The sequence below is a fragment of the Amaranthus tricolor genome, chromosome 7 (genome assembly GCF_026212465.1).
Source record: "Amaranthus tricolor cultivar Red isolate AtriRed21 chromosome 7, ASM2621246v1, whole genome shotgun sequence".
Lineage (NCBI taxonomy): Eukaryota > Viridiplantae > Streptophyta > Magnoliopsida > Caryophyllales > Amaranthaceae > Amaranthus > Amaranthus tricolor.
In genome coordinates, this window is record NC_080053.1 from 5,563,141 (window position 1) to 5,588,553 (window position 25,413).

Genomic DNA, 25,413 nt, shown 5'->3' on the forward strand with positions numbered 1-25,413 from the left:
CAAACACTCCAACCAAGCATAAAAACCAATAGAAAATTGAGCAAAATACGCGAGAAATGCTATGAAAATACAATGGGGGCATGGTAGAAAATAATATATAAAATACACACATCAATAACCTATTAGAGTTGGTATTATAACCTGTTAAAAATTGATTTTCGGAGTTAGTGTTATAACCTATTAAAGTTGGTATTATAATCTATTTGCAGTTTGTGTTATAGCTTATTAAAATTGATATTTTAACTTATTAAAGTTGGTATTCGAAGTTGGCATTTTAACCTATTAGGTTATAATAACAAATTCAATAGGACAACACCAAACTTCAAATACCAACTTTAATAGGTTATAATACCCACTCCAATAGGTTATTATACCAACTTCAATAGGTTATAACACCAGCTGCAAATAAGTTATAATACCAACTCCAAATGCCAACTTTAATAGGTTATATAACAACTTTAATTGGTTATAATACTAATTTTAATAGATTATAACACCAATTCTAAATAGAGTTACATAGCGCGCTTGTTTTTGGTAATTATTTTTTAGTAATAATGAACCGACCCATTTGAAACACACATTTTATAAACGCGATCTCAAATAAGAATTTGTGTTTTAGCTGATACGTAGCCTCTGTTTTTGAATGGCATTGACTAAAGCTAATAGTAGTTTTGTAAACTGATGTTTCTATTAGGCATATACTCCGTCTCTCTCCCCTTGAATATACAAGTTTGCACAAGTATTAAGATAAATTAAATTGTATTAAAGTTCGAAAATGTTAAAAGAAAGTGTGTGAATAAGAATAAAAAAAATAGTAAATATTACTAAAATAAAAATATTATAAAGTAAATAAGATGAATCAAAATAAAATATCGGCAAAGTCGTAGAAATAGAGGGAGCAACACTCTTTATATATCTCGTGTTGCTACTATTCACTAATAAAAGAAAAGAAAGATGAAAATTATTAATGCTGATCGGTGAATAATGCTCAAAAATTTTAATTAATGTTTTTTTAAATAGTCATTAGTTCAATCATATTATATTATCAATATTGAATTTGTTAATCCGTAAAATGCTAATAATATATAAATACTCTATCACATACATATTTTGTTAACTATTTAATTGAATTCAAGATTAATATTTAATATTTTTCATTAAAAAATTAATATTTCATAGTAATATGATACTATTACCTAGTGACTAAATAAATGAACCATGCCCCTTTAGAAAAAAATATTTCAAAAAAAGGGTAAAATTCTTTCATGTCATAAATGCCATTCTATTTCCGGTTATTGTTGCCTCCGCTATACAAGAACTCTAAAATTGCTGAAGTTTTCGATTGTTCATTCTGTCTGCATTCTGCCTCATCCTTGGTTCCTTCATTCTTATCCAGCTCCTTTGAGGGAGTCGCGGAACTCATTTTTATCCTTGATTCAAAATTTGCAGCAAAAGACAGCGTGGATAGAAGTGCATTCCGAGCAGTAGTAGGCGTGCTTCTGAGTCCACCAACCGCTGGCTGTCCAGACGTCAAAATGTCTGGTTTATTTACAGTTTCTTTATCAGTGATTACAGAGTTAATATGGCGATTGGTAGACAGTGTAGCAACTTCTTGTGATTTGCTACCAGAACTAACACATGGAAGTCTAACAGAAGCAGGGGAATCAATCTCTTTACGGCTGGTCGGAGTTAGACTACTCCTTGACAAATTAGAAGTATTAGTGTCATCATTGTTTTTCTTATGATCCAGCAGACCATGAGTTCGAGCAACATCGTCAGTAATTTGCTGGGTTAGTTCTGATTCTTTATGCTTTGCAGATTCCTTAACTGAAGATTTTCCGAATGAGAGAAAGCTTAAACCTTTAGGTGCACTTACTGGTTGACTGATTCGTTTTGCCAAATCATCCTGCGCACTATTAGGTGTAGCAGATCCAGAGGCTATGGATGTACTCGCATTCGGCTGCTGCTTAGGATTTGACCCATCAACTTGTTGCGCAGAATTAGTCTCACATTTGGAGCCTTCTGTAGATGAAATCTGACAAAACATGAATAAATTAGGTTCACATGAATACTTTTGAATAAGTAAACAAAGCTGATTTTGTACCGATTAGTCATGACAATACCTTGTGGGAAAATAAGCAACTATCACCTCTGACACAAAAACCTGTAGACACATAATTGTTGCACGGATAATTGGACAGCTGATGATCATATGGGCACTCAACTCCTTTCATGCATCCATTGCGGGCAAAATGACAGCACGGCTACAGCATAAAATGAAAGAGTATTAGCTGAAAGGAAGTGAATCCTCTAAATTATTGATTTTGTTCGTATGGGCAGAATTGGGTATATATAACAAATATAAGATATGGCAGAAGTCCACGAGTCCACAAATGCAGTCTTCCTACGAAAAACATAATTGTGCCACATCCTTCCACCCAACGAACCACCTAGGCCCCTATCCCCTAAATCTGTAGCAGTATTGTAATTCTAACTCGCTACAATACGAGTAAACCAGCAACTCGTCTTCTCTGTCCATTCTAACTATTGGCTACATGGTAGAAGGTAACCTTTTAAAGCATAAATCACATGATACTTGGGCTGAGAGTAGCTGAATTCCAATGCCCAAGGTCAGTCTGAGAATTTCTTTTTTAAATGGTACAGAAAAAATGTAAGAAAGCCTACATGTAAATGGGATGCAGGATACCGCATATGAGGCTTCAACACTACCTAATTAGCAGGTCCCTAAATCCCTATTCATTGACCTTAGGCAAAACATCTTCAGGCTCTTTGCCCATACATAAATTTACAGATATTACAAACCCATTATAGAGGAACACAGGTGTATTCTAGGTAGAAAGTGGAAAATGTATCATGAAAGTAGAGATTGGTGACAATTTTATTTGTACTGTTCTCAGAAAACATCAAGTCAATTCAAAGCTTCATGAAAATGCAAAGAAAAGGACAAGTGTTCAATGGTATTTTTCGGCATCTTATAGTGCTCCCATAGAAGTCTCTGGGACACCAACAAAAGTTCATCAATAGGGGACAGCTCTAGAAACAACTAGACATTTCCGCTGGAATTTAGGATGGAGAGCAATTCAACTTCAATTCCATTTTAACAATAGTAGGGTATGTTGTGTACGGAGGTTACAAGAGATCAAATTGTGTGGCTTTAACTATACAAAAGACCAGGATAAAGGTGCTTTGTAGGCAGAAAGTTGGGAACAGAGTGCTGGTGCAAGCATAATGTTAGGAGGCATCATATTCCTTATAAAGTTTAAATTCCAAAGAAAATCTACATCCTCTAGAAACACTGGGAACTCTAGGAAAGCCACTAGAGTTGCTAACTCCCAAGCTTCCCTCCCTCAATCTTCTAGATAGAAGCATGAGCTATGCATCCTAATTCCCAAGTACTAACTCTGCTTTTGGAAAGGGAGATGTCACATTGTATTCATGCAAAAATCTACACTAGCGTTCTTTTTCACCCTATTATTCGACATAGACACGTAAGCGAGATACCAAGGTTAAGTAAAGCATTGAAGATGGAAGATTACAATGACACATAGTCCAAATCCACAAAGGTTCCCCCAATCATGTGATTAGGGTACATAGGTATAAACTCCCAACATTGTGGTCGCAGATGCCACATTTTCCTTCGGACTAAATTTGTTCTGCATTCATACCTCTATATCCATTTCTTATGTCTAGCTGTCGATACCTTGTATCCCTTTCTCTATATCTAGCAGCATCATTCATTTCCTTGCAGGTTTTGGGGGTTAGGGGTGTTACATCCCTTCATGTTGGTGTGCTAATTGAAACATTGCAACAGTTGTCCTGATTAAGAGATAATTATTTTTATGTAAAAGCAAACCCGTTGGAAGTAAGTAGAGATTAGAGAAAGTTCGTAAGAGAAGAAGCTTGAAGTTGTTAAAGCAAGTGCCAAAACTCGTAACAATGACGATGAATTTGAACACATAATCAAACATGCTTAATCTTGTACTTTGGAGAAGGAAGATGGAGATGTGTCTAATTAAGGTGAGTTGAGATTTGGGTCGATACATGAGGTGATCACTTTGGAGTGTGTGAGATGCATTAGACAAGGTAAGAAAGACTTTGAACAAAGCATAAAGAGACTTCACTAAGGGTGTAACACCGTGCCTTGAACGAGGCAAGGCATGGGTATGGAGGTTGCTCGATTGAGGCAACAAAGGAAAACAAACAAAAGCTAGCAGAAGTTGCTTGTTCGAGCAAGCCACGCGCTCTTCCGATTAGATGGTGCAGCAACAGCCAGCAGGCAGTTGGTTCTGGAAGGGGCCGCTCGAACGAGCAAGGTGGTGGCTCGAACGAGCGGCATGTCAAGAGTCCAATGGTAATTTTTTCGTTTACGTTTAGGGCATTTAAGGGGGGCGTTACTTCTGGTTTATTGCCATGCTTTCTTGTAGAGTTAATGTGTGATTCTAGAATGTTGTATACCCTATAGATAAAGGGCATATGCATTCCTAAAATCAACACACAACATAGAGAGTGAGGGCTAATATAAAGTAAGGGGCTAGGGTGTTTACCAAGAAAGTTTCTATCTTTGTATTAGTATTTGTAATGTCAATTTTTGGGAATTAGTTGGTTTGAGAGGTTGTTCTCAAATAGGGAGGGTTATTTTATACTTGTATTGTAGAATCCAATATAAAATAAACATTTGTTGAGGGAGGAATCCAAGATACATGTGTTCTTAGTCCCATTGTTCTTATCGTTGTTTTTCAATTTTGAGACTCTTTAAGCTTTCATTTCAAAGTAGTAGAGTGTTTGTGTTTGTTGTTTTATAAAATAATGGGTACAAGATTCCTTTATATAGGGGGTTGAAAATGGCCTATCAATAATGTTGACCTTTGAAGAGTCATAGCTTTTGGCCTTCACATAGGTACACTAACTCTTACTCTTCATGTAGTTTCATGGATCTAGACTTATATTGTTATACAAGTAATTCGTTAATGAAAGCATATTAAGAGTCTTCAACCATACTAAAGGTGTCAAAACCATGCTAAAAGTCTCATTAACTAAAACTTTTCCTTGAGACTTTTGGTCTTCATTCCAAGTAAGCCTCTAAGCTTCTCGAATCTGCCCTTTGGAAGCGCTTTAGTTAAATGTCAACTAACTAATTTTCTCCATCAATTTCAACTAGCTTGACTTCACTGTTATTCTGAACTTCTCCGACAAAATAATACTCGACTTTAATATGCTTTGTCTTATGATGAAAGATAGGATTCATAGAAATTGCTATAGCAGAATTACCATCACAATGGATAACTAGAGCTCCTCCTTGAACTTCACCAATGTCCAACAATATCTTTCTTAGTCATATGCTCTAAACCGGTAAATTGAACTAAAACAGTAAATCGAGAATAAAATTGAATAAAATGGCAAAAGAGAAATATACTATTGATTGGATGATAAAAGAAAGATTACAACCCTAAAAGCATAACAAGAAACAATAGATCAAGCTATTCGAGATGCTTGCGATCTCCAATTGAGTATAAAACTCACCCACAATGTGTTTACTAATTTTCTTGATGATTATGGGTCTCTAATTCCCCTTAGTTATAATAAACTAGTAACTTTTTCCCCAAGTCTTCCTAATATGAAAACTACTATTTTATCCTTTCGTAAATTCAAATATCGAGTCATAGCATCATATTGCAAGAATTTAAAGCACAAGCTGCAATGTATTCAACTTACTGAATTTTGAATTAAAAAGCTGTGTTCTCGATGCAATAATGTTATACTTAGTTTGTTGTTATTAACAGCGAACAAGTATATAACTTTTTTACCTTTTAAAAATTATAACTTTGTCTCTCTTTTGTTCGTCATTAGAAACAATGAATAAAGTCTTAGCTGAATTTTAATAGCGAACAAATCCACACCTTAGGTTCGGACTGAGAGACGCTTATTTTGGGAAATAGTTTTGCCTTGCATTCATTTTGGGAATTTTTTACAACAAAAGGCTTATTTTTTCCAAATTTTCTGAGTTAAGTTGATAGCCCAAAAGCAGAAGGTATGATGATTTTGGAAAAAATTATGCATGGATGAACTATCCGTTTGATGTATTTTCAATACAGTAGTATCCTTTTAGCACAAGAAAATACAGCTAGTTAATCAACTATTCCATACTAGAGGCGAAATCATTCATAATTTGTCAATTGCATACACCAGCATAGGTTTCAAAGCTGCTGACTCCATCATCTACTGAAATTGTGCTTGATCATTAATTTAAACTTAAAAATATGCTCTATGATTTTCCTTAACCTACACAATAGTTGCATATTCCTATTACAATATAATGCCCAGTTGAATAAAATGTCATCATTAATGGCGAAACACAGCAACTCTAGTGTAAGCAGATACATCGACCAGGCAGTCAAGTTACAGTCTTACAGAGAGCAGTTATAAAAAATTACATACCTGAGACTTTGTCAATGGAATAACATCATGAGAGAACTTGCATTTTACACCCTGCAAACGGAAATACAAATATGAGAAAAACAGCAGTGTGACAAGGAAGCCATACAAAACTCTTAAACAAATGCTAGAAGGCTTTCAAGCTCAATACATCTTGATCTTATCAGAAAATTCAGAATCAGAATGAAGAATATCTTTATGGAAGGTACAAGTTTTATTTTTGCCAGAAAGTTTCATGGAATTAAATACAACAATCAACTATCTATCTATCAAACACATACTATACTCCAATCATCCAATTGTCACTTCCACCAGATGTTCGAACTGGTTTGTCAACAAGTGATCAACTATTTATACTTGGATAGAGATAACAAAACAACAATTAATCAAAAGACAAGTTAAAGTCACACTTTCAGACATTGTGCTTCAAACAATATATCAGAAAGGGTTCTCAAACATGCAAGTCTAGTCACTAGAACAGCATGAAACACATATTAGAGAGAGATAACTATCCACTCATCCCATTCCAATATAACTGTCTTTTATTGACTCATTATGGAGCTGTTTGTCATTTCATTAAATCGACCAACAAAATTTGTTAGTAGCTTAGATTAAGACAAACAACTGATAAGGGATCGACATATTAACAGTCAAATATAATGGAACTAAAAATAAGCTTTTGAAAGAGTACATGTATGAACACGGTTGTTCATCATTAACAGACATAGAAATGAAACAAAGCTTGAAATACAAGAATTACAGTTTAGCATTCAATCTGAAATGCATGTAAATTACCAAACATAACAAAAGTATGACGACATACAACTACCCAAATCTACAAAAGATCAAAGACATGAGAAAAAAAAATTAACAATCATGCCTCAAATAAATATATTTCCACCAGAAAAGGAGAAATCTCAAAAATGGATATACCTCTTGGCATCTTCCCTTAAGATAGTGGCGGCAGGGGGGTATAACTTTCGGTTTTGAATCAGGTTTAAGTTTTAATCTCTTGACTCCAAGTTTCTTGTTCATTTCTGCTCGCTTCTTCCGTTTCTGCCGCTGCAGAAAAAAATCAATGAAAACAGTCATCCAATTAAAATGAAAGAAAAAGTAAAAAACACATAGCCTTATGATTGGACAGCAATTTTCCTGTCAATACTTTAAAACAAGAAAAATGTTATATGGATAAGAATTACTAATTTTAAAATATGAAATTATCAGAAGTTTAATTAGGTTAAGAACAAATATACCCCCGCTAAAAAGTCACTTAATATAATTTGCAAGACCAAACTTCAATTATGATATATAGAAACATATATCAAACATTAATGTGTAGTAAACTTGGGAGTAGTATAAATTCCTAGTAGCCCCATTGATACATTCAATCTTCTTCAGTATATTGTGATACCTGCTAAGCTTGTTTCTCTACATGTTTCATTCTTCCAACAAAGAAACTTTTAGGGTAAGAAATTTCCTATATATAAAGAAATGTGCTGCATATAGCAACAGAAGACCTACAAGCCACAAGGTAAGAAAACTGATGGAGGGGTATCCAAATGGTACATAAAAAGGGCCAAACTACATTAGCACGAGCCCACCAAGAAAGCTGGCAACATTTACTGGATCCCACCAGGAAATACAACTAGAGTCTAGTTTTCTTAAGGGTTGATCATATCTCACAAGATGATATTCAACACCCCACCTTCCACCCCAGCCCTCCTGTAAAAAGTTTAATCCAAACAGTCATCTAATCAGAGATTATTCTACTAACATTTTAGATGCACAACATTAACTGGGTATTTTCTTTGTTTTGAATTGGTTCACCATTTCCAAAGTTTTTTATAAACAATAGATTCACCATTCTTAACCTAATTTCCATAATCTTGAAAGATATTTTTGGGATGGAGTTGGGAGTATTACAATATGGCCTATACCATACCTATAGGCACTCCTCTTTACTTTTCAAATGCACAACAAAAATTGTGTGGAAACTATTTGCTTGATTTTTGCATGCTCCAACAATTAAGTTTTACATATAAAAAAATTACCATTTTGTTACCGATTTTCCATGTTTTTTAAATTTAATTTCAAGAAGGAACTGGAAGGATTAGATTATGGACTATACCATTCCTATAGAAAACTCCTCTTTCAACAAGAAGTGTCCCATTGGTTTTTATAGAATTTTAAATTCATTTTGAAGTCGATTCAAGTCGGGCTCGGTTACAAAGTTTGTAAATATCGGGTCGTACCTCTACTCCCAGCAAGCTAAAGGCCTTCAAAGTTATCACCTTCTGCTGGACCAAATCTTAAAATCTCAAAAACATTTTCTTAATGTCAATCTTCATCTAGAGTTTGCAGCCATTCCCCTGATGATACAGAGCTTTATACTTGGTTTTGCTCAAGTTACATCACTTATGCATCGTGATATGTTTCCAAGGGTTTCTAGAGTTCAGTGTTTGAGTAAAACTACTTTGCTAATAACACAATACTATACTATTTTCAGAGCAGCCAAAGAATTGATGGGGTCTGGTTCAGTCGTTCAGGTCAGATAACTTCGGTTTCATATCATTTCAAATAGGTAACTTTTGGTAAAAGAACCCTGCTTGTTCAAGACGCACAGCAATCAAGTGTGGGTGACTGGATTAAGGGTTGAACCGACAGATTAAGTGATTTTAAGATGCCCGTTCTGTTACTATTTATAAATGAAATAAACACACAATACAATGTTCAAGTCCCATATAATAAATCATAATAAAAGACACATTCTTAACCTTATCAGTCTGAAAAAAACTTATCATATGCAGCAATAATTTGTGCAGGATGATTCTCTTAATATCCTTTCAGTATCTTAAATGTAGAGTTTTTGGGTAGACAAGGTAGAAACTGTTCAGGTCTTGAATAATAAAGTCTTGGGTCATAAATATGTTCAAAATCTGCTTTTCTCAGATCAGTGCGACTTTTGACATGCCTATCCAAGTTAAAGCTAATTTGAAACTTGTGTTTCTCTCTTTCCAACCTAAACATTACTTCTGTTTTGTTACGTAAGATTTTACTTGATCTTCTCGAGCCTTTGAAGCTACATATAAAACTCCAATAATCACCTTCCTGTGGACAGTGTACTCTAGCAATGTGCTCAAGACTTCAAGTTTATGTGATACATTAGATGTAAGGGTATTTTAATATGGGTAGTTAGTTAGTTATAAAACAGTTATCGGCTGTTAGGAATTCTGTTACTAGCATTCTTGATTTTATTAGCTTTCTGTATCTTCTTGTTCAGGTCCCTTTATTTTGTATATGTAAAAGCCTGTGTAGCCTGGAAAAAGGCAGCTAGATTGTAAATGAAATATAACAACCTTTTGGAAGCTTGCTGCACTCGAAGTCTGCCATCATACATAATCTAATTTCTGTTTGGTTTTTCTTAACAGAATCTGCCTTTGCTTACAGATTCCAGTAGCAATCTTGTTTAAACAGAATAGTATGTTCTTGTTGATTTCATGACAGATTCCAGGTTCAATCTATCACAGTTTACTGACTTCACATAGATGAGTAGCATATAGTGGAATTCCTAGATAGCAGCACACTTCTTACAACACAACACTTCCAAATTTTTAGAGAGGTGATACTCTCATAAAAAGAATTTCCGCGCATATTAATATCTACAAAAGACGCCAAAATTTTGACAAGCTCTTTCATTTCGTGCCTTTCAGTTCAACAAAAAGAGTTATAATGATTACACAATCAGACCACATAGATGAAGGCTTTTGGGGGGAGCAGGAGCATTGTTGTGAACTATTAGACGGCAAATTAATTAAAGAATAGATTGTTTATAACCTGAAATAATATCTGTTATAATAGTTAAAGAGATGAAATACAAAAAGTAGCCACATAAACTAAATGCACAGTTTACATTTAACATAGTAGACCTTCACCATTTACGGTAACTAGCCCAAAAAGATAACAAATTATTAAGAGTGTTTGACTTTGGAATATTTTTGGAAAGAAAGGAAGGGAAGAGGAAGGGAAGGGGATAATATTTTATTCAGCTACCATGCATACCTAATCAAAACTTCAGTCTTATATTGGAATAAACTTGGGTATAGTAATGATTAAAGACATGATATTCCACAATACTAAACACTTAATTCCTCTATTCTAAAAAAGTGCATCATTTGCTAAATGCATGCAAATTAAGAGATTGAAAAGGCACGTGTACAGTGTACCCAATTTAAGCCACCATTCAACAGCTACGCACCCATCTAGTTTTCTCTTCTTTACCTCCCAAAAGGTAGATCATCAGAAAGTCAATTGGGCCACATAAATGTTAAAAAATTCAAAACACAGCCATTGCAAAATCTGCTCAACTACTACCTCCCTCCAAAAAAAAATTGTCAAACTAGCAACCATCCATCCAATACTACAAAACAATCACCATTTTCCACTTGAAAAATTTAACCCAAGCACTCTTTGCCAAGGGACCGAAAGACGGTGAGAATGGCTCTACCCAAATTTATGATAAGGGACAAAGTAGAGAGAGAAAGTGATGCAAAAAGGCAAAATTTAGAGATGAAGTACGGAGAGATGAGGCCATGAGGGATGGTCGTTGAAGAGTAAGGGTGGTGGAGATTTGTCCCTATTTAATCACGGAGAGAGGAACTCATGCCAAGGTGAGAGAGGAGGAGGGAGGAAATGGTATTGGTGGTAGTTTTGCTCAAGTACTACTTGTCGTAAATGGGGAGGTAAGAGAAACTCATGCCTAGGTCAAAAGGAGGAGGGAGAAAATTGTATGGGTGGAGGCATTTGCCAACTGGGTAGAGGACAGAAACATGTACTACTGGTCGTGTAGTCATTCGAGCTAGTGGAGCATGGGGAGGACTAGGAAGTTGAGGAGGTGAGGGCCGTGGGGATGGGGGTTTGGGGTCTCCGTTGTGGGAAGAGAGAGCATATGGTAGTTTGAGGGTTTTATTGGCAGTTCAAGCAAAAACCTTTGAATAATATAGAAAGTGAGACACATTTACACTTACTCGATACGGGAAGTGCTGTAATATTTATAATATAAAAAAAAGAAGTAATAATCAACTACTCCTTTGTCCTTGTCAATATGCAATGATAGTGACATATACCGTGATGCCCTTACAATATGTCAGATGGAAGAGTAATACACTAGTACCATCAAACCACAGAACAATATCATGAGACAAATTTTGACTAGTTTCAACGAGAAGAACTGAATTTGCTTTACTTATAACAGAATTTATAAGATACTGATAACTCATACTCACATTTTATGTATTTTTATCAAGATGAAAATGAATTTATAAATCATGTATCCTCATAATCTCACATCAGAAGATTCTGAATATCAGAATTCCTCAAACTTAAAATATGAAATCAGAGATGAGGAATTAAACTGAATATCAAAACATTGGATTGATAGTATATTTTATCTAGCACTACATGCTAAACAAACTACATTTTAATATGGAAAAACAAAGAGTGAAAAAAAAATGTGAGAAGCAAATAGACTGGCCAGATGTACATACCTATGTTTTTTACTCTTATTTTACCAAGAATACCTAAGTCCAATCCTCAAATCTCAGATATAGGTAGGATACTTTAACACTGCATTTTAGACTAAAATCATGGAAACTAATTCTAATATGTCATGGATTGACTTATCCATATAGAAATTGTTAGCAATGGCGAAGACAGAATGTATGAAAGCACAGATTTGGCAAAATGTAAATGACTAATTGTAGAAATTGAATGTAATTGTATTTGTATAACGAAAGATTGAATGTAAACAAAGAACTACAAACGTAAACGATAGTTACAAGCAATTCGAGAAGTTTGCCCTCTCCTAAATGAGCGTAAAACTCAATACAAAGTGTATACTAATTTCTGGATGCCTTTTCCCCTTTCCCTCTATCTTTATTTATACTAAAAACCCCTCCCTCAAGTAGCTTGCTCTCCAAGCTAACAACTTACCACTAATTACTATGATACCCTTAATTAATTACTTAACCCCAAAACCCCCGTCATGACATAATACCAATCTTGACCGACACTTGGATATCTACTAGAGGGATATCACTGTGTCAGAATAGCATAGATTTACAGAATCAAAATTTCAGTCTGACTTTTATAAATCATACAGGAAAACTAACCTTTTTCTTTTCCTTTCTTGCCTCTGAAGTAGATCCCCGCTTTCTATTCTTCAAGATGCTTGAGCCCTGAAATAAGCAGCCACATCAAGATGAAAGATGCTTCTATAGATGCTTTAATCAGTGTAAAATGCAAGTATGACAAAGATTAAGGATTTGACTAGCTAACTCTAGTGACGACCCACCAAAATGAAAAGCTACAGAAAATAATTTCTGCAAAACCCATCAGGATGAATTATTTCTTTATTATATTTTAACCTGTGCATCACACGAGATTTGAAAGCTAATTCCATTAAATCAAAAGAAATGAACTGAATGATCTTTGTTTTGATAGTTTCCTTGGGTGCACTAAGGTGTGTGCCACTGTGCCTCATGGCTCACCCCATGAGATGATGAAGTCAATAAAATGCACCATAACACATTAACACCAAGGGAGTGGCCATGGGCACGCTTTTTATGGCTACGTTTCGATTTTAATAAAGCCTCATTTCCATTTGAATAGTGGCTATATAACTTTAACAATTTCAATTGCTTGTGACTTTTTCTCTTTGGATAATATAGCAATCCGTTCCAACGCACAAATTATATCCCTACAATCCATGCTTTAATATGATGGTTAAACACCATAGTAGTGACCAAGTTCCAACAAAATGCATAATTTTAAGAATATAGAATTGTCTTTGCAGCAAATATCGATAAAGAATTCGTAAAACAATCATCCATCATAGAACAAAAACGCGGATTTCGTCGCGATTGCAGTAAAGGTGGCGATGTCGTGGATGTGGCACCTCCCAGTGTTACGACTCATTTCGCAAACATCGCAACGTGAAGTTTTTACTTTTAAAAATCAACTTATTCACGTTTTTTAGAACATGTTTAAAATAAAGTTTATAATAGACTTTTAGAATCTCATACACTTTAAAAAGATAATAATGACTAATATGTTAGAATAAGAACATATAATGGTTAAATCACATGTTACATTTATTCCAAGTCACCCATTAAGAAATCAATTGGTTGCAAAAAAATTATCAATAATGACACAGGCATTACTTCCTAAAACAGGCACAATGGCGTAGAAAGGTCATTGTTCTTCAAAACCCAAATGACGTATAAAAGGGATAGATCTATAGGAGACTCCAAGTTTATTCATGAGTTCGCTCTTGGTCTAAAATACGTAGAATGAAACCTTTACTACATATATTATAGGGAAATTTTACAATAAAAAAGCCCAAAAAAGGTCCAAATCTCAGATAAAAAAATTAATTCCACAAAAGGCCAGCCGAAAGAAAAAAGGACAACTTTAAATCTTCATTACAAAAGATGACCAGTGAAAATGCATTAAAGAATGATATATACAATAGCATCATACCTCTTCCTCTGCTTTCTTCCCCTCAAACTTCCTGTTATTAGAAGAATAGACTTTCCATGACTACAAGGGATCCATCAACGAAAAAAAGTTAAAATGAGCATGAAACAAATATGAAGACCTCCAATTGGAGAACTACAAAAATTGATATGGTTTCACGCATATGATTATAAAGTCCTTATATTATTCCGAAATACAAACAAGTATTACTGAAGTACATACATGTCAATCAATGAATCAACATTTAAAGTTCTACACCATTACCACAAAATAAATGCATGGTTTCATATTTTAATAAATTAGAAACTGGTTGATAGATAACATGACGATAAACAAAATAGTGATACAAAAAAACAGCTTACTCTTATATTAAAGCCAAAAATTTAAATATATAAATTATGAGGAAGTGTCTCACATCCACACCTCTACAGCAAAGCAACTAATGCTACCAATTGCAACACTATATGATGCAATCATAAGAAGATGCTACCAGAGACAACTCATGACAAAAAACAACTAATGAAGTTTTAAATGATAATTCAAACCATATTCTACCATTTTCTTGATACTAGCAACCTAGACATTAAAAAACAGCTGACAAAATTACTAATATAGTACTAACAAATCAAAGAAAAATCCACAAATGAAATAGATCAAGATTCAATTGGCTCCAACATGCAAAACTTTTTACTGCACCAAAACACTCAACATATTAAGAAAATAGTAATCACTGGAATAAGATTATAGCAACAGAAATAATATTAAAAATGAACAAAATTGATTGAAGGCAAACAAGCATAAACATACTAAAGAACATAATAGAAAAATAAAACAAGGACATATACTATAGCAAGACTCACGTCAGTTTCTTCAACAGCAGAATGCCGGCCTTCAACATGTACTTCAGCACCAATTTTTTGTATCACATTCAAAATATCGGCAGAAACAGAAGTCGTCTTCAGGAAATACATAATAAGAAACACATGAGGAAAATATACTTAGAAAAATATGATTTCAATGTAAACTGCTGATATAGGAAGGGTGAACTTGACCCGCGCAATTCAGAAAATGGACAGAACAGAGTATCAGGAGACTGCATTTTAGTTTAAGTGTGGATAGATTAAAATGTTTCTTCTATTCCTTTAAGAATACCGATTCAGCATGCATCAAAATCTTGAAGGCTCAAAATTATTTCTACCAAAAATTTCAAAAAGTAATAACACGAAGAAAAGAAAAAGCAGCAATAAAGAGCTAATATCCAAGCTGAAAATTGATTACCAAAGAAAAATAAAGGTAACCATAAGGCCATAATAATGTAGATTTATTAAGAGTAAAACAAGCACCTCATATCAAACATGCCATGACGGGGAACAGGGTGTGGAGAAGAGAGGTCTAAATGTACCCAATTTACCACCAATTGAAGTAAGCTTGTAATGAACCGCAAATGGAAAGCATACTGTGGGAGATATAGAGATTTATGCCACATAATCTATTTTCAATGCGGTTATTTCCTGTCACAAATTGCAGCTTCTCCTAAATCAATATTTTTCCTGTTTATTACAGAAGTGTAGATCGTTTGTTTCAAAAGACCCATAGGAAAGTTTCTTGGGGGCTGCAAGGAAGGACATGTGTATATCTGTTTTCCCTGAAAAAGATTCTTCTTAAACTAGTATAAGATAGTAAGGAAAAGAATTAGCTATAGAGAAGAGACCTATACACGAATGCAAGAAGGTTGATACTTCTCAGTAGGTGCATAATTATAAAATATTTTCTTTGGGGGGGGAGGGGGGGGCCGCGTAGATCTTTCTTCCGAGGAACAGCTTTATCATTAACCAAGAGGTAGTTACTAGTAAATATAGCAAAAAAAATAAATTTTTCGAAAGAAAATACATTCCACTAACCTAATGGCTAATGTCATTGAGTGGCTCCCACCTAGACTAGGTTCAGGGGGTCGGGCATATGATACCTTACCCTTGTAATAACAAAGAGTTTGTTTTTAATTGACCCTAAATAACAACAAAGTGATTGGGAATAGCAAATGGTTTGGAGAAGCTACCTAAATTATAAGGGGAAGCCACCTAAATAAGTCCAATGAATGCAACCGAAAACGGATAACTTCTTGACTAGAAGCGACCTAAATTATAAGGTTATACTAGGTGAATGTGTCACACAACACAAACTTTTAGTCCTTAACGTTCATATGCAATCAAAGCACGCACAAGTTTAAATTCAAAGACAAGAAAGGATCAATTAGTGGAAGCTAAAAGAAAGGAGTGTTAGACTTTTCGTTAATAGTCTATGAAGAAGTTGATTGGAAAAGCGAGGAGGATGTGAAATCAACTTTAACAAAGATGAAGAATTGAATCACTCATCTACCTAAGAGCTTTCTAGGAGAATCGGTAAGTTAGTGAAAAAGGATACAATGTGATGGAAAGAGAAACTAAAAGTCGCAGTAAAGAAAAAAGAAATAATCTTATTTAGCTTTAGGAAACTGTAGGAGTGAAGAGAACATTCCAAAATACAAATTACAAGGTAGCCAAACCAAGGCAAAACAAGCAATACATGAGTAAAAGTTAAAAGTGTCGGAATGAGGTATATAATAAGTTGAACTCAAAAGAAAGGGCGAAAAATCTCATAAGATGGACAAACATAAATAAGCGGTTTGAAAGGATCTTAGTAGAATAAATCATATAAAGAATAAGCAACTAATATTTTCATATAAGCTGAATAGAAATAGGATAGATGGAAGGGGTACTTTAAATAAGTTGTTCAATGGAAGCCACGTGGGTGACAAGATGTATCTTAACAAAATGGATGGAAGAGTACATGGAATTCATGAGATGAATCAACAAAATGGAGGTGGAAAGAGCTTTGAAGAAAAGGAAGCAAAAGAAAGACGATAAATTTTGTTACAAATATTTGCCGCAAATGGATTTGAAATAGTTAATTAACCTTTTTGACAAGATTTAACAAGGTGCCAAAAGACTCAAGGATAAGTACTTTAGTACCTATCTACAAAAACAAAGGGGATACACAAGACTAAACTAAGCATTATAACAACATTCTATAACCCCAATGCCATTTAATTACTCCCACCTAGGTAGGGTTTAGGACATAGTGCAAAAATACAGTATGGTCACAATCTTGTAACGAAACACTGATACGGTAACAAGAGTGATGCGGTGACGGTAAAGCCTAAATAACGGTCAAAAGCATAAGATATTCCTTGATATAACCTAAAACAAAGTTTTTTACACTTTTACAGTGCGAAAAGTATCGGTTCATTTTTTATGAAAACCTTTACAGCGTGGCCGATGCAATGCGATGTGGCCTTGTTTTTGCACTATGGTTTGGGGGGTCGGATATGTGCAACCTTATTCTAGTTAATGATAACAAATATTTTTGTTTACAATTCACCATCGGTAGCAAACATCATTTGCATCTTCACAAAAATAAGAAGTGATTATACAAAGCCTCAAAAAATGCACAAGCAATTCCAAAACCCAATTTGGTTTTATACCACAAGAATATAATATAGAAGGCAATCATTTGTTGCAACAATAAATGAAAAACTATAGGCGAAGACAAAGGATTTCCACAAAGATACCAAGGGAAGTACTTTTGTGGATTATGGAAAACAAAAGTACCATCATATGAGTATATAAGGAATCACAAACCAATTATAAGACAAACAAATCCAAACTTACATTTTGAAGATGCAGCAGCTGCTCTCTTGTGTAGTGAATACCCTTGCTACTCTTAGGCTGATTGTTTATAACCTGACAATAGAGACGGTCATCTCACAGTTAAGCACTTGTACCATCAAAAAAAAATTAGTAATACAACAAACCAAGCCAAATTTGGAGTTATGAAACAGATCTCAAAAGGTGCAAAAAGACAATTGATTACTTTCCAAGAAAAGATAAATACTTAAACAAAATTATCAAACCATCCACAATGATAGTGTTTCCTCTTGGATGATCAAGTGTGATTCCCAAGAAAACCATTTAAACATCTCACAAGGCATCTTTTTTCACAGAAATATGGCATCTATTTTTGATGCCCAAATGCCACATGGCAACAAATGAATGGATTATTCCCTTGTCACCAAATGTTCAAGCTATCTATGCTTGTTTTTCCAAATGGAGCACCTCATATGAGCATCCACTTACAATAGTAGCATCGGTCAACACCTCATGCTCTCTCTTTTGGGGATCTCTTTTGGGCATCCCATTGGAGATGGTCTTATGCTACATTTCCATATATGATATGAATGTCGGTGTCTCCAAATGTTGAAAGTATGTGAGTCAATATGTCACACTCATCTCGATTATGACAGTAGCAACTTGTGGATGATCTCTAAGAAAGAACATTCTTATAATGCCATAAAATATGCATTATTTCATGACATAAGTGGTGTATACTTGTTGAGGTGAGCTGCCTGTTTTGTCTTAATTATTTCCGCTTTTGAATGGTATTCTGTTAGATATTCCAAAATTTATCATGGTATAAATACAAAATCGAGTTTACTATTAGGTATTTAGGTTATCAAGGTAATCGTTGTATCAGTGATTTATCAGACAATTCCATATATAAGAAATGCTTAACAAAAGGAGTCCATCTTTCCCATAAGATAGAGATGAAAAGAGTAAATGTGAATTTCCAGTGCTGCCGACAATACAGTGTGAATAATGCTGCTTATGAAGATTCGAGACAGATAAAAGGGGACATAACTGACCCCTCATAACACCAGATCAGTGCCCAAGCTCAATTGAGTGTTTGATCACCCCCGGAAGAGATAGATATCAGGCCACATCTTCACGTTAATTATTAAAGAAGGAACAAGAATAAAAAAAATTACTAGAGGCATCAATTAAGGTGCTCTTACTTGAGACCAAGCAGGACCTGTTTGCTGATATGCTCCTAGTTTACAAATATCTTACTCTCAAGTCTTACATACAATAAAATTCCCTTTTCAATCATAATTGAAGATGAAGCAATTGATGTTGTTTGCTTGACAAAAAAAGAGATGCTTTGCAATGGCCCAAAGGAGTGAAAAGTAGGAGATTAGGGCCCAAAGCAGTGAATCTGAAAATGATGCATACAAGATACAACCAATCATTCTAAGGTAGCAGCTCAGCTAGTAATGGTTGGAAATAAAGATGAAGCAATTCTGCATCAATGGCATAATGCATGAGGTTTTCACACTATGCGGTTGATTCTAAAGCAAAAAATGGAAAGAACATATTTAAGAGGACTCCTTCAAAGTGTAAGGGTAGAAAGCTGTAGAGTAGATTTCACATGGTAAAACACTTCAAAAAGTCAAATATGAATAGAACAGTGAGATTAAGTAAGCAGTAAAAAACAAAGGGGAGGGGTACATGACATGATTATGCAATCTATGTATTCTCTCCAGATTACAGCATAACGCTCATTTTCAACACTACACTCGGCAAAACTACTAATTAAATGCATCCATAAGCAACTGTAAGTAAACCTTGAGCAAAGTGAAAAAAAACTACCTCATTTACTCCATATACCATTTAAACTGGATAGTTTCGACCAGGGCTAGTACTAGTCAGACAAAAATACTCTAAAACTAATTCAGATCAACATAACTGAAAGAGAAAACGATTCACACAGAGATGGCAGCAAGATTTCACATATTCGCCTTATTGTAATAAATATATGCCAAGCACTTTACCTCATCAAAAAGAAAATGTCGAGCAATCTGATAATTAAACAGCACAAGTCAATCGAATCAAATAGCCCAACATCATGAGTTACAAATAGATCAATGAGACAACATAACATACCTTTCTTGTTATAACCTTCCCAATATTTCGATGTGCATTCTGCTCCCTCATCTTTCTATTAATCAGTAAGTTGGCATCTCCAGATTTTGTGCCATTGAGAGCCCCAGTATTTATACAAGTATGCTTATTTTTACCTAATTTTACATCTTTTAAAGGTACCTTCTTAGCTTTCCCCTTAGTAGCAACGTCAGATTTGTTCCTCGTACCAACTCTATCAACAGCATTGCTTATTGAAACTACTTCTCCTTTTTTACATTTTTGTGCTTCAAAAGAAACTTTTTCCTGTTCTAATAGCTTATCAAGAGCTTTTTCTTTGGAAAGCTCTCTTTCCTTGCTCAATAATGGATATTCAAGACCTGAACTAGGATGTTGGTTCATAGCCTCTTCTGGATTGGATATCTCTCTATCCACAGGAAGGTCACCATCAAATTCCTTTCTCCTCAATTCACCTGATACATCATCTTTTGTATTCCCATCAAGACGAACTTTTCCAATTTCACTGCTTGTAGTGTTGTTGCAAGAGTCTAACGTGGAGCCAAAATCGTTCAAACAATCAAAATTAATGTCTTTTTCTGGTAGCCCTAATAGATCTGTATCATCTGACTCATTCATAAGAAATTTCTCAATACCTGTCAAAGCATCCTCATCAATCCAAGCATGAGAGCCCTCCGCAGTGGAGGCCATTTTGTCCCTGGCATGTAATGCAATGAAACTGTCATCTTTACAAACCACCTCAGCAACCGGATCACTATTTATCCCATTATTGCAGGAAGATCTTTGACCCTCTACAATTGCAGGTTCAACCAATGCATTAGGAGTTTCTTTATCACCTCTTAGCATAAATGAATCATCATGCTCAATACCTTGAACCCGAGAAAAAAGTTTGAAAGGGAAAAAAAAACAAATTTCCACGGTATTAGCAAAAAAACAGAAAACCAAGTAAAAAGCATTTATTTGTCCTAGCTAGATCAAAGCATACTCATTTCATTTGATTATTTGTCCTAGCTTCCACCATTACATGATGTCAATTCTAATGCACACCATATGCCAATTATCAACTGTAGAATAAAAAATTACATTTTCGAAATCAATTGCACATTAGGGACTGCGAATACCATAGAAGCCTAGACATTTTATAACATTTATCCCAGATTGCTAGCAAAACACGACCCATATTACTCAAGGAGGGAATTGTGCCAAATGAGCAGACCTCAACCAATATTGTAAAGGTACACTAGGCTACCCTTAAAAATAGAGGAGAGAAAAGGGAGGAAATAGTAGAGATAAATCATAGTAGAAAGTTGAAAATTTTCTCTTATAAGACAATAGTTTCAAAGCACAGAAATCAATTTTAATTGCTTTTATCAATATAAAATTTTCTAAACATAGTGTCGTTTGTAGCCAATGGTTTCTAAGTCACTCTAAGCTGCATTCCATGTTACCGTCCATTCCAAATAACAATGGAGAAGACAATGAAAAAAAAATACTGTACATACTCCCCCAAATTTCAAATCCTAAACCAAAATTTTGTGTGCGACGGTCCCACCGTGAGACGCTTTTCATACATTGTAGCCCAACTTATACAATTATTAACATATGGGTTCCTTGTTGTGAGATCGTTTCACCGAGAGACAGTCTCTCATATGACTAGCTCAATCCTAAATAGTCTAAATATCAAATGAAAAGCAAAGGACATTGCATATATAAACACATACATGGATTACTCTTTAAGCCTAAGAACACTGAGGTTAGCATTTCCCCTTTTTTTTTTTTTTGGGTGATATAAATAAGTGTGAATTGATCCTGCCATAATTACAAATTGCAAATAACTCGATACAAAAAAGTGAAAAACAATTACCTGATTTATGTCTCTTGGGATTACTCCGATTAACACCATACAAACTCTGGTACTCTACAGCAAATTAAACAATAATAGCCATCAAGAAAATTAAATTACAAGCAACAAAAGAACACCCCCAATTATTAAAAAATAAAATAAACCACAAAAAAAGAAGTTGGGGAGTACCTGGGAGATGAGCATAATCAGAAAAGGGGTTATCATGAGAGAAAAGAGAGAAAATTTTGACGATAGTATTGAAAGAATTGCTGGGTACAGGTAGTCTTGGAGATGGAGAACCAAAAAGTTTAATAAGATCCTCCTTATCTCCATTTGAAGTCTTCATTCCAATCAAAATTGATGAAGCGAAACAGTTCTGACTTGATAAACCCTGATTCTTAATAGTGTTTATCTTTGAGATGGTGAGCTCGTGGCGGGCCTGACGGCACTGGTGTGGTACCAATGGTGGTGCTTCTGGTGGTTGGTGGCTGCCTACTGATGGTTGGCGTCTGGTGTGGCGTGTGGGTTGTGGCTGTTTCGGAGTTATGACTGTTTGGAGAGGGTAATCAGTAACGTAGTATTGTGGCCTGTCACCTGTGGCCGGCTGTGGGTTTAGAAATCTAAGTATTTGTATAGAAAGAAACGAGATAAGAAATTCACGTAAGGGTTCATTTCTCGCCGGGGTATATTCTCTCAAAGTAAAAAATACTAATTCACAAATTGTTATACTTCTATGTATTGATTAACGACTAGTTTCTTGAGATATCGTCTCTCTGAAAGACGTCTTTTAAGTCCAACCCATTAAAGCTTAATGTCTACTTAACATATTTTTAATGTCTACTTATCGTATCCTTAATGCCTACTTACAATATTTTAAAAAATATATAATGAGCCGGTCCAATTAAAGATGTCTCTTATAGAAATCGTCTCTCACATGAATTTGTGATTAAAAATGATGTAAATAGACATTTAAGATATTGAAAGTATACATTAAGAATACAGTAAGTAAATATCAAAGATAATGTAAGTAGGATTTAGAACACGGTAACTAGCATTAATCTTAAATGAGTTGGACTTTAGATACGTCTCTAAAAAATACGGTCTCTCAAGAGACTAGCTGAAACTAATTACTATATAAAAAGGAGTTTGATTATGTTTTAAAGAGATGTATAGAGGATACTCCATAATAATATATTCATGTGAAGTCTTATTAAATTCGTCGTAATGTATACTTTTTTTTTTTTATTATTATTATTATTATTATTATTATTATTATTATTATTATTATATTATTATTATTATTATATATATATATATATGTCTAATGTGTAATTAGAAATATTAAGATTTAAAAATTGCTTTGAAAGCTATGAAAAAATAAGTGAAAAAACAAAAAGAGAGGAGGCAATAATTAAATAAGCATTGATTAAGAAATCGTGTTTTATTGTGTCATTATGTTGTTTGATTTTAAGCATGTGGTTCTAAACTCTCTAATTTCTCTCTGAAATAAAATCTATCATTGTAATTTTAACATTAAATAATATTATTGGTAAATTCAACCCCGAAATTATTGAGGTAAGTAATGATATTCAAGATTTGCGATAAACTTTGTAATTTTGTCCGTCTTGCCCTTTTTCCAATTTTTTTAATGAAAAATTAATAGATTAGGGTAGAAATTATCTCTGGCGTTTGCGTAATCAATTTTGTATATCCAAAGCTTACTAAGAAAAATTTCAAAATGTAATGCCGCTATCTAAATCTTTACCTAAGACAACAAGTCTCAAAAGTCAATATTCCACATAGAAATCTTTTGTCTCTCTCACCTCACCATTTCCGATTGAATCCCCTCGAACTTTTCGATTCAAGAAAAATAGTGCTTCCAACTTTGATGACCAAAAAACCCTACTTTTCTCCCAAATAAGCTTTACTTTATGTCAATGTTGATTGTTGCAGAATTTCCCTCTACCTGACCGTCCCCTACGATAATGGTGCTCTTGAGTCCACCATTAGTACACTGTACATTATTATGATATGATGTACATATTTATTATTTCAATTATAAATAATATTATTTTTGTCAGTACTGATTATAATTTATATTGTTATTTTGATGATATGATAAAATATAGTAAAATTTAAAAAATTAATATGTGATATTAATTTCTATTGCCACTAATTAGTGTTAAAATGATGATTTTGGTAATGACATTATATATGAACATTTGAGATATGAACTTGTTGAAAAAATTATGATTACAAATATTTAATGACGATATATGCTTGATTACATAATTGTATGTCCATCAGCTTATTATTAAAATATATTGGATCACTAAAGTGAAACATGAGGAAATTAAGCTCTTTTATTTGTAATCCAATTGTAAGGGTGTTGTCCCGTTTGATTACTATAGTTGTTGATATGTCTTTTCTTATACTTTATATAAATGATGTCTAGTCTTACTTCTATTTGTTGTGATTCATGAAAAGTGTATACATTAATATTGCTAAGACTACTATGTTGGCCTTGATTGAATTAGATGACAACCTTCTTGATGAAGTAGGTAAAATGATAATGCATCGGCCTACTAACGATCTTATTCCCTCAAATTATTAATGGGAAATGTTATTGTCGTTATTAAGTATCAATTAATTAATTGTCTTGGTATTAACTTATGCGTACAAAGTGATTTTTAACTTCATTATATATTATTTTTTAAAATTATTTTCAAACCTACTTATTTTACGGATTAAAGTTGAAATTACTCAATGTCCTGATTTTTAGATTTTATCTCTTGTTTTTCTTGCATTTTTATTTTGCATGTTAATAATCGGTTGGAGGCCATAAAGTAAAATTCACCTAAAAAGTGTTTATTAGTAATAGTTATGTTTCAATTCAAACATTTTACTTTCTATTTAACTTTTATAAAGATTTAAATTTTGGTTTATAGCTTTTATAAGTTATAATAGACAATTATTTAGTTGCTAAATTTTATTAAGTTATTAAACAGTTATTTAGACTTATATTTATTTATTTGTTAGAAATAGATAACTCAGAGAGTTATGTTTCAATTTTAACAATTCACTAGAAGATAATTGTTAAAATGTTAAATTTTACTAAATTATTCAACGGTTATTTAGACTCTTAGAAATAAATAAATATGACAATAACTCCACAATTATGATATAAGAGAGTTATACTATTTGTAAATCTATTTGTAAACACTTAAAATATTTCATCCAACATAAGAAAATTACACATAATTGGTGGGACAAAAAGTTTTTAGTCGGGTAATTCGGAAGTAGCCGTGTAAATTGTAACCCTTTTAATCCGCCATATATTTAGGGTGTGTTTGGTAGAAAGAAATAAAAAATGACAGTGGAATTAAAAATTTTAAAATTGAATATTTTATGTTTGGTTGATAGAAATGAGATTTAAACTAAATTTAAGAATTAGATTAAAATTTGTTCAATTTCCATTAAATTATTACCATAGGGGTTGGTAATAGATGGATGAACAATAAAAACTAGGGAAAAAGTCTATTTGAAGACTTTTATATTCTTGTAAGTGGGTAAAATTACAAACTAAAAAAAATATTGTAATCCTCAAATAATTTTTTTAAGGGTAAATTGATAAATTTTATTTTAATCTCAATCTCATTCCAACCTGACAAACACAAAAGATACTACAAATTTACAACTCTTATATTATTTCCGTTAACAAACCAAATTTAAAAAGTCGTCACCTTTTTCAATGTGTCGCCACCTTTTTAATAA

At 33.6% G+C, this 25,413-nt stretch overlaps 1 protein-coding gene across 1 annotated transcript; it reads right to left on the reverse strand.

Annotated features, from left to right (window-relative positions):
- Nucleotides 1-855: 855 nt before the first annotated feature.
- Nucleotides 856-22,441, reverse strand: LOC130818422 (uncharacterized). The gene is made up of 13 exons (XM_057684592.1): nucleotides 22,438-22,441; nucleotides 21,829-22,347; nucleotides 21,661-21,714; nucleotides 20,432-20,665; nucleotides 19,803-20,326; nucleotides 17,694-17,765; nucleotides 14,847-14,942; nucleotides 13,990-14,049; nucleotides 12,621-12,686; nucleotides 7,387-7,515; nucleotides 6,457-6,507; nucleotides 2,124-2,264; nucleotides 856-2,035 (listed from the first exon to the last, which is right to left on the reverse strand). The coding sequence occupies exons 1-13, from the start codon at nucleotides 22,439-22,441 to the stop codon at nucleotides 1,283-1,285; spliced, it is 2,703 nt and encodes a 900-aa protein (XP_057540575.1). The 3' UTR covers nucleotides 856-1,282.
- Nucleotides 22,442-25,413: the final 2,972 nt, after the last annotated feature.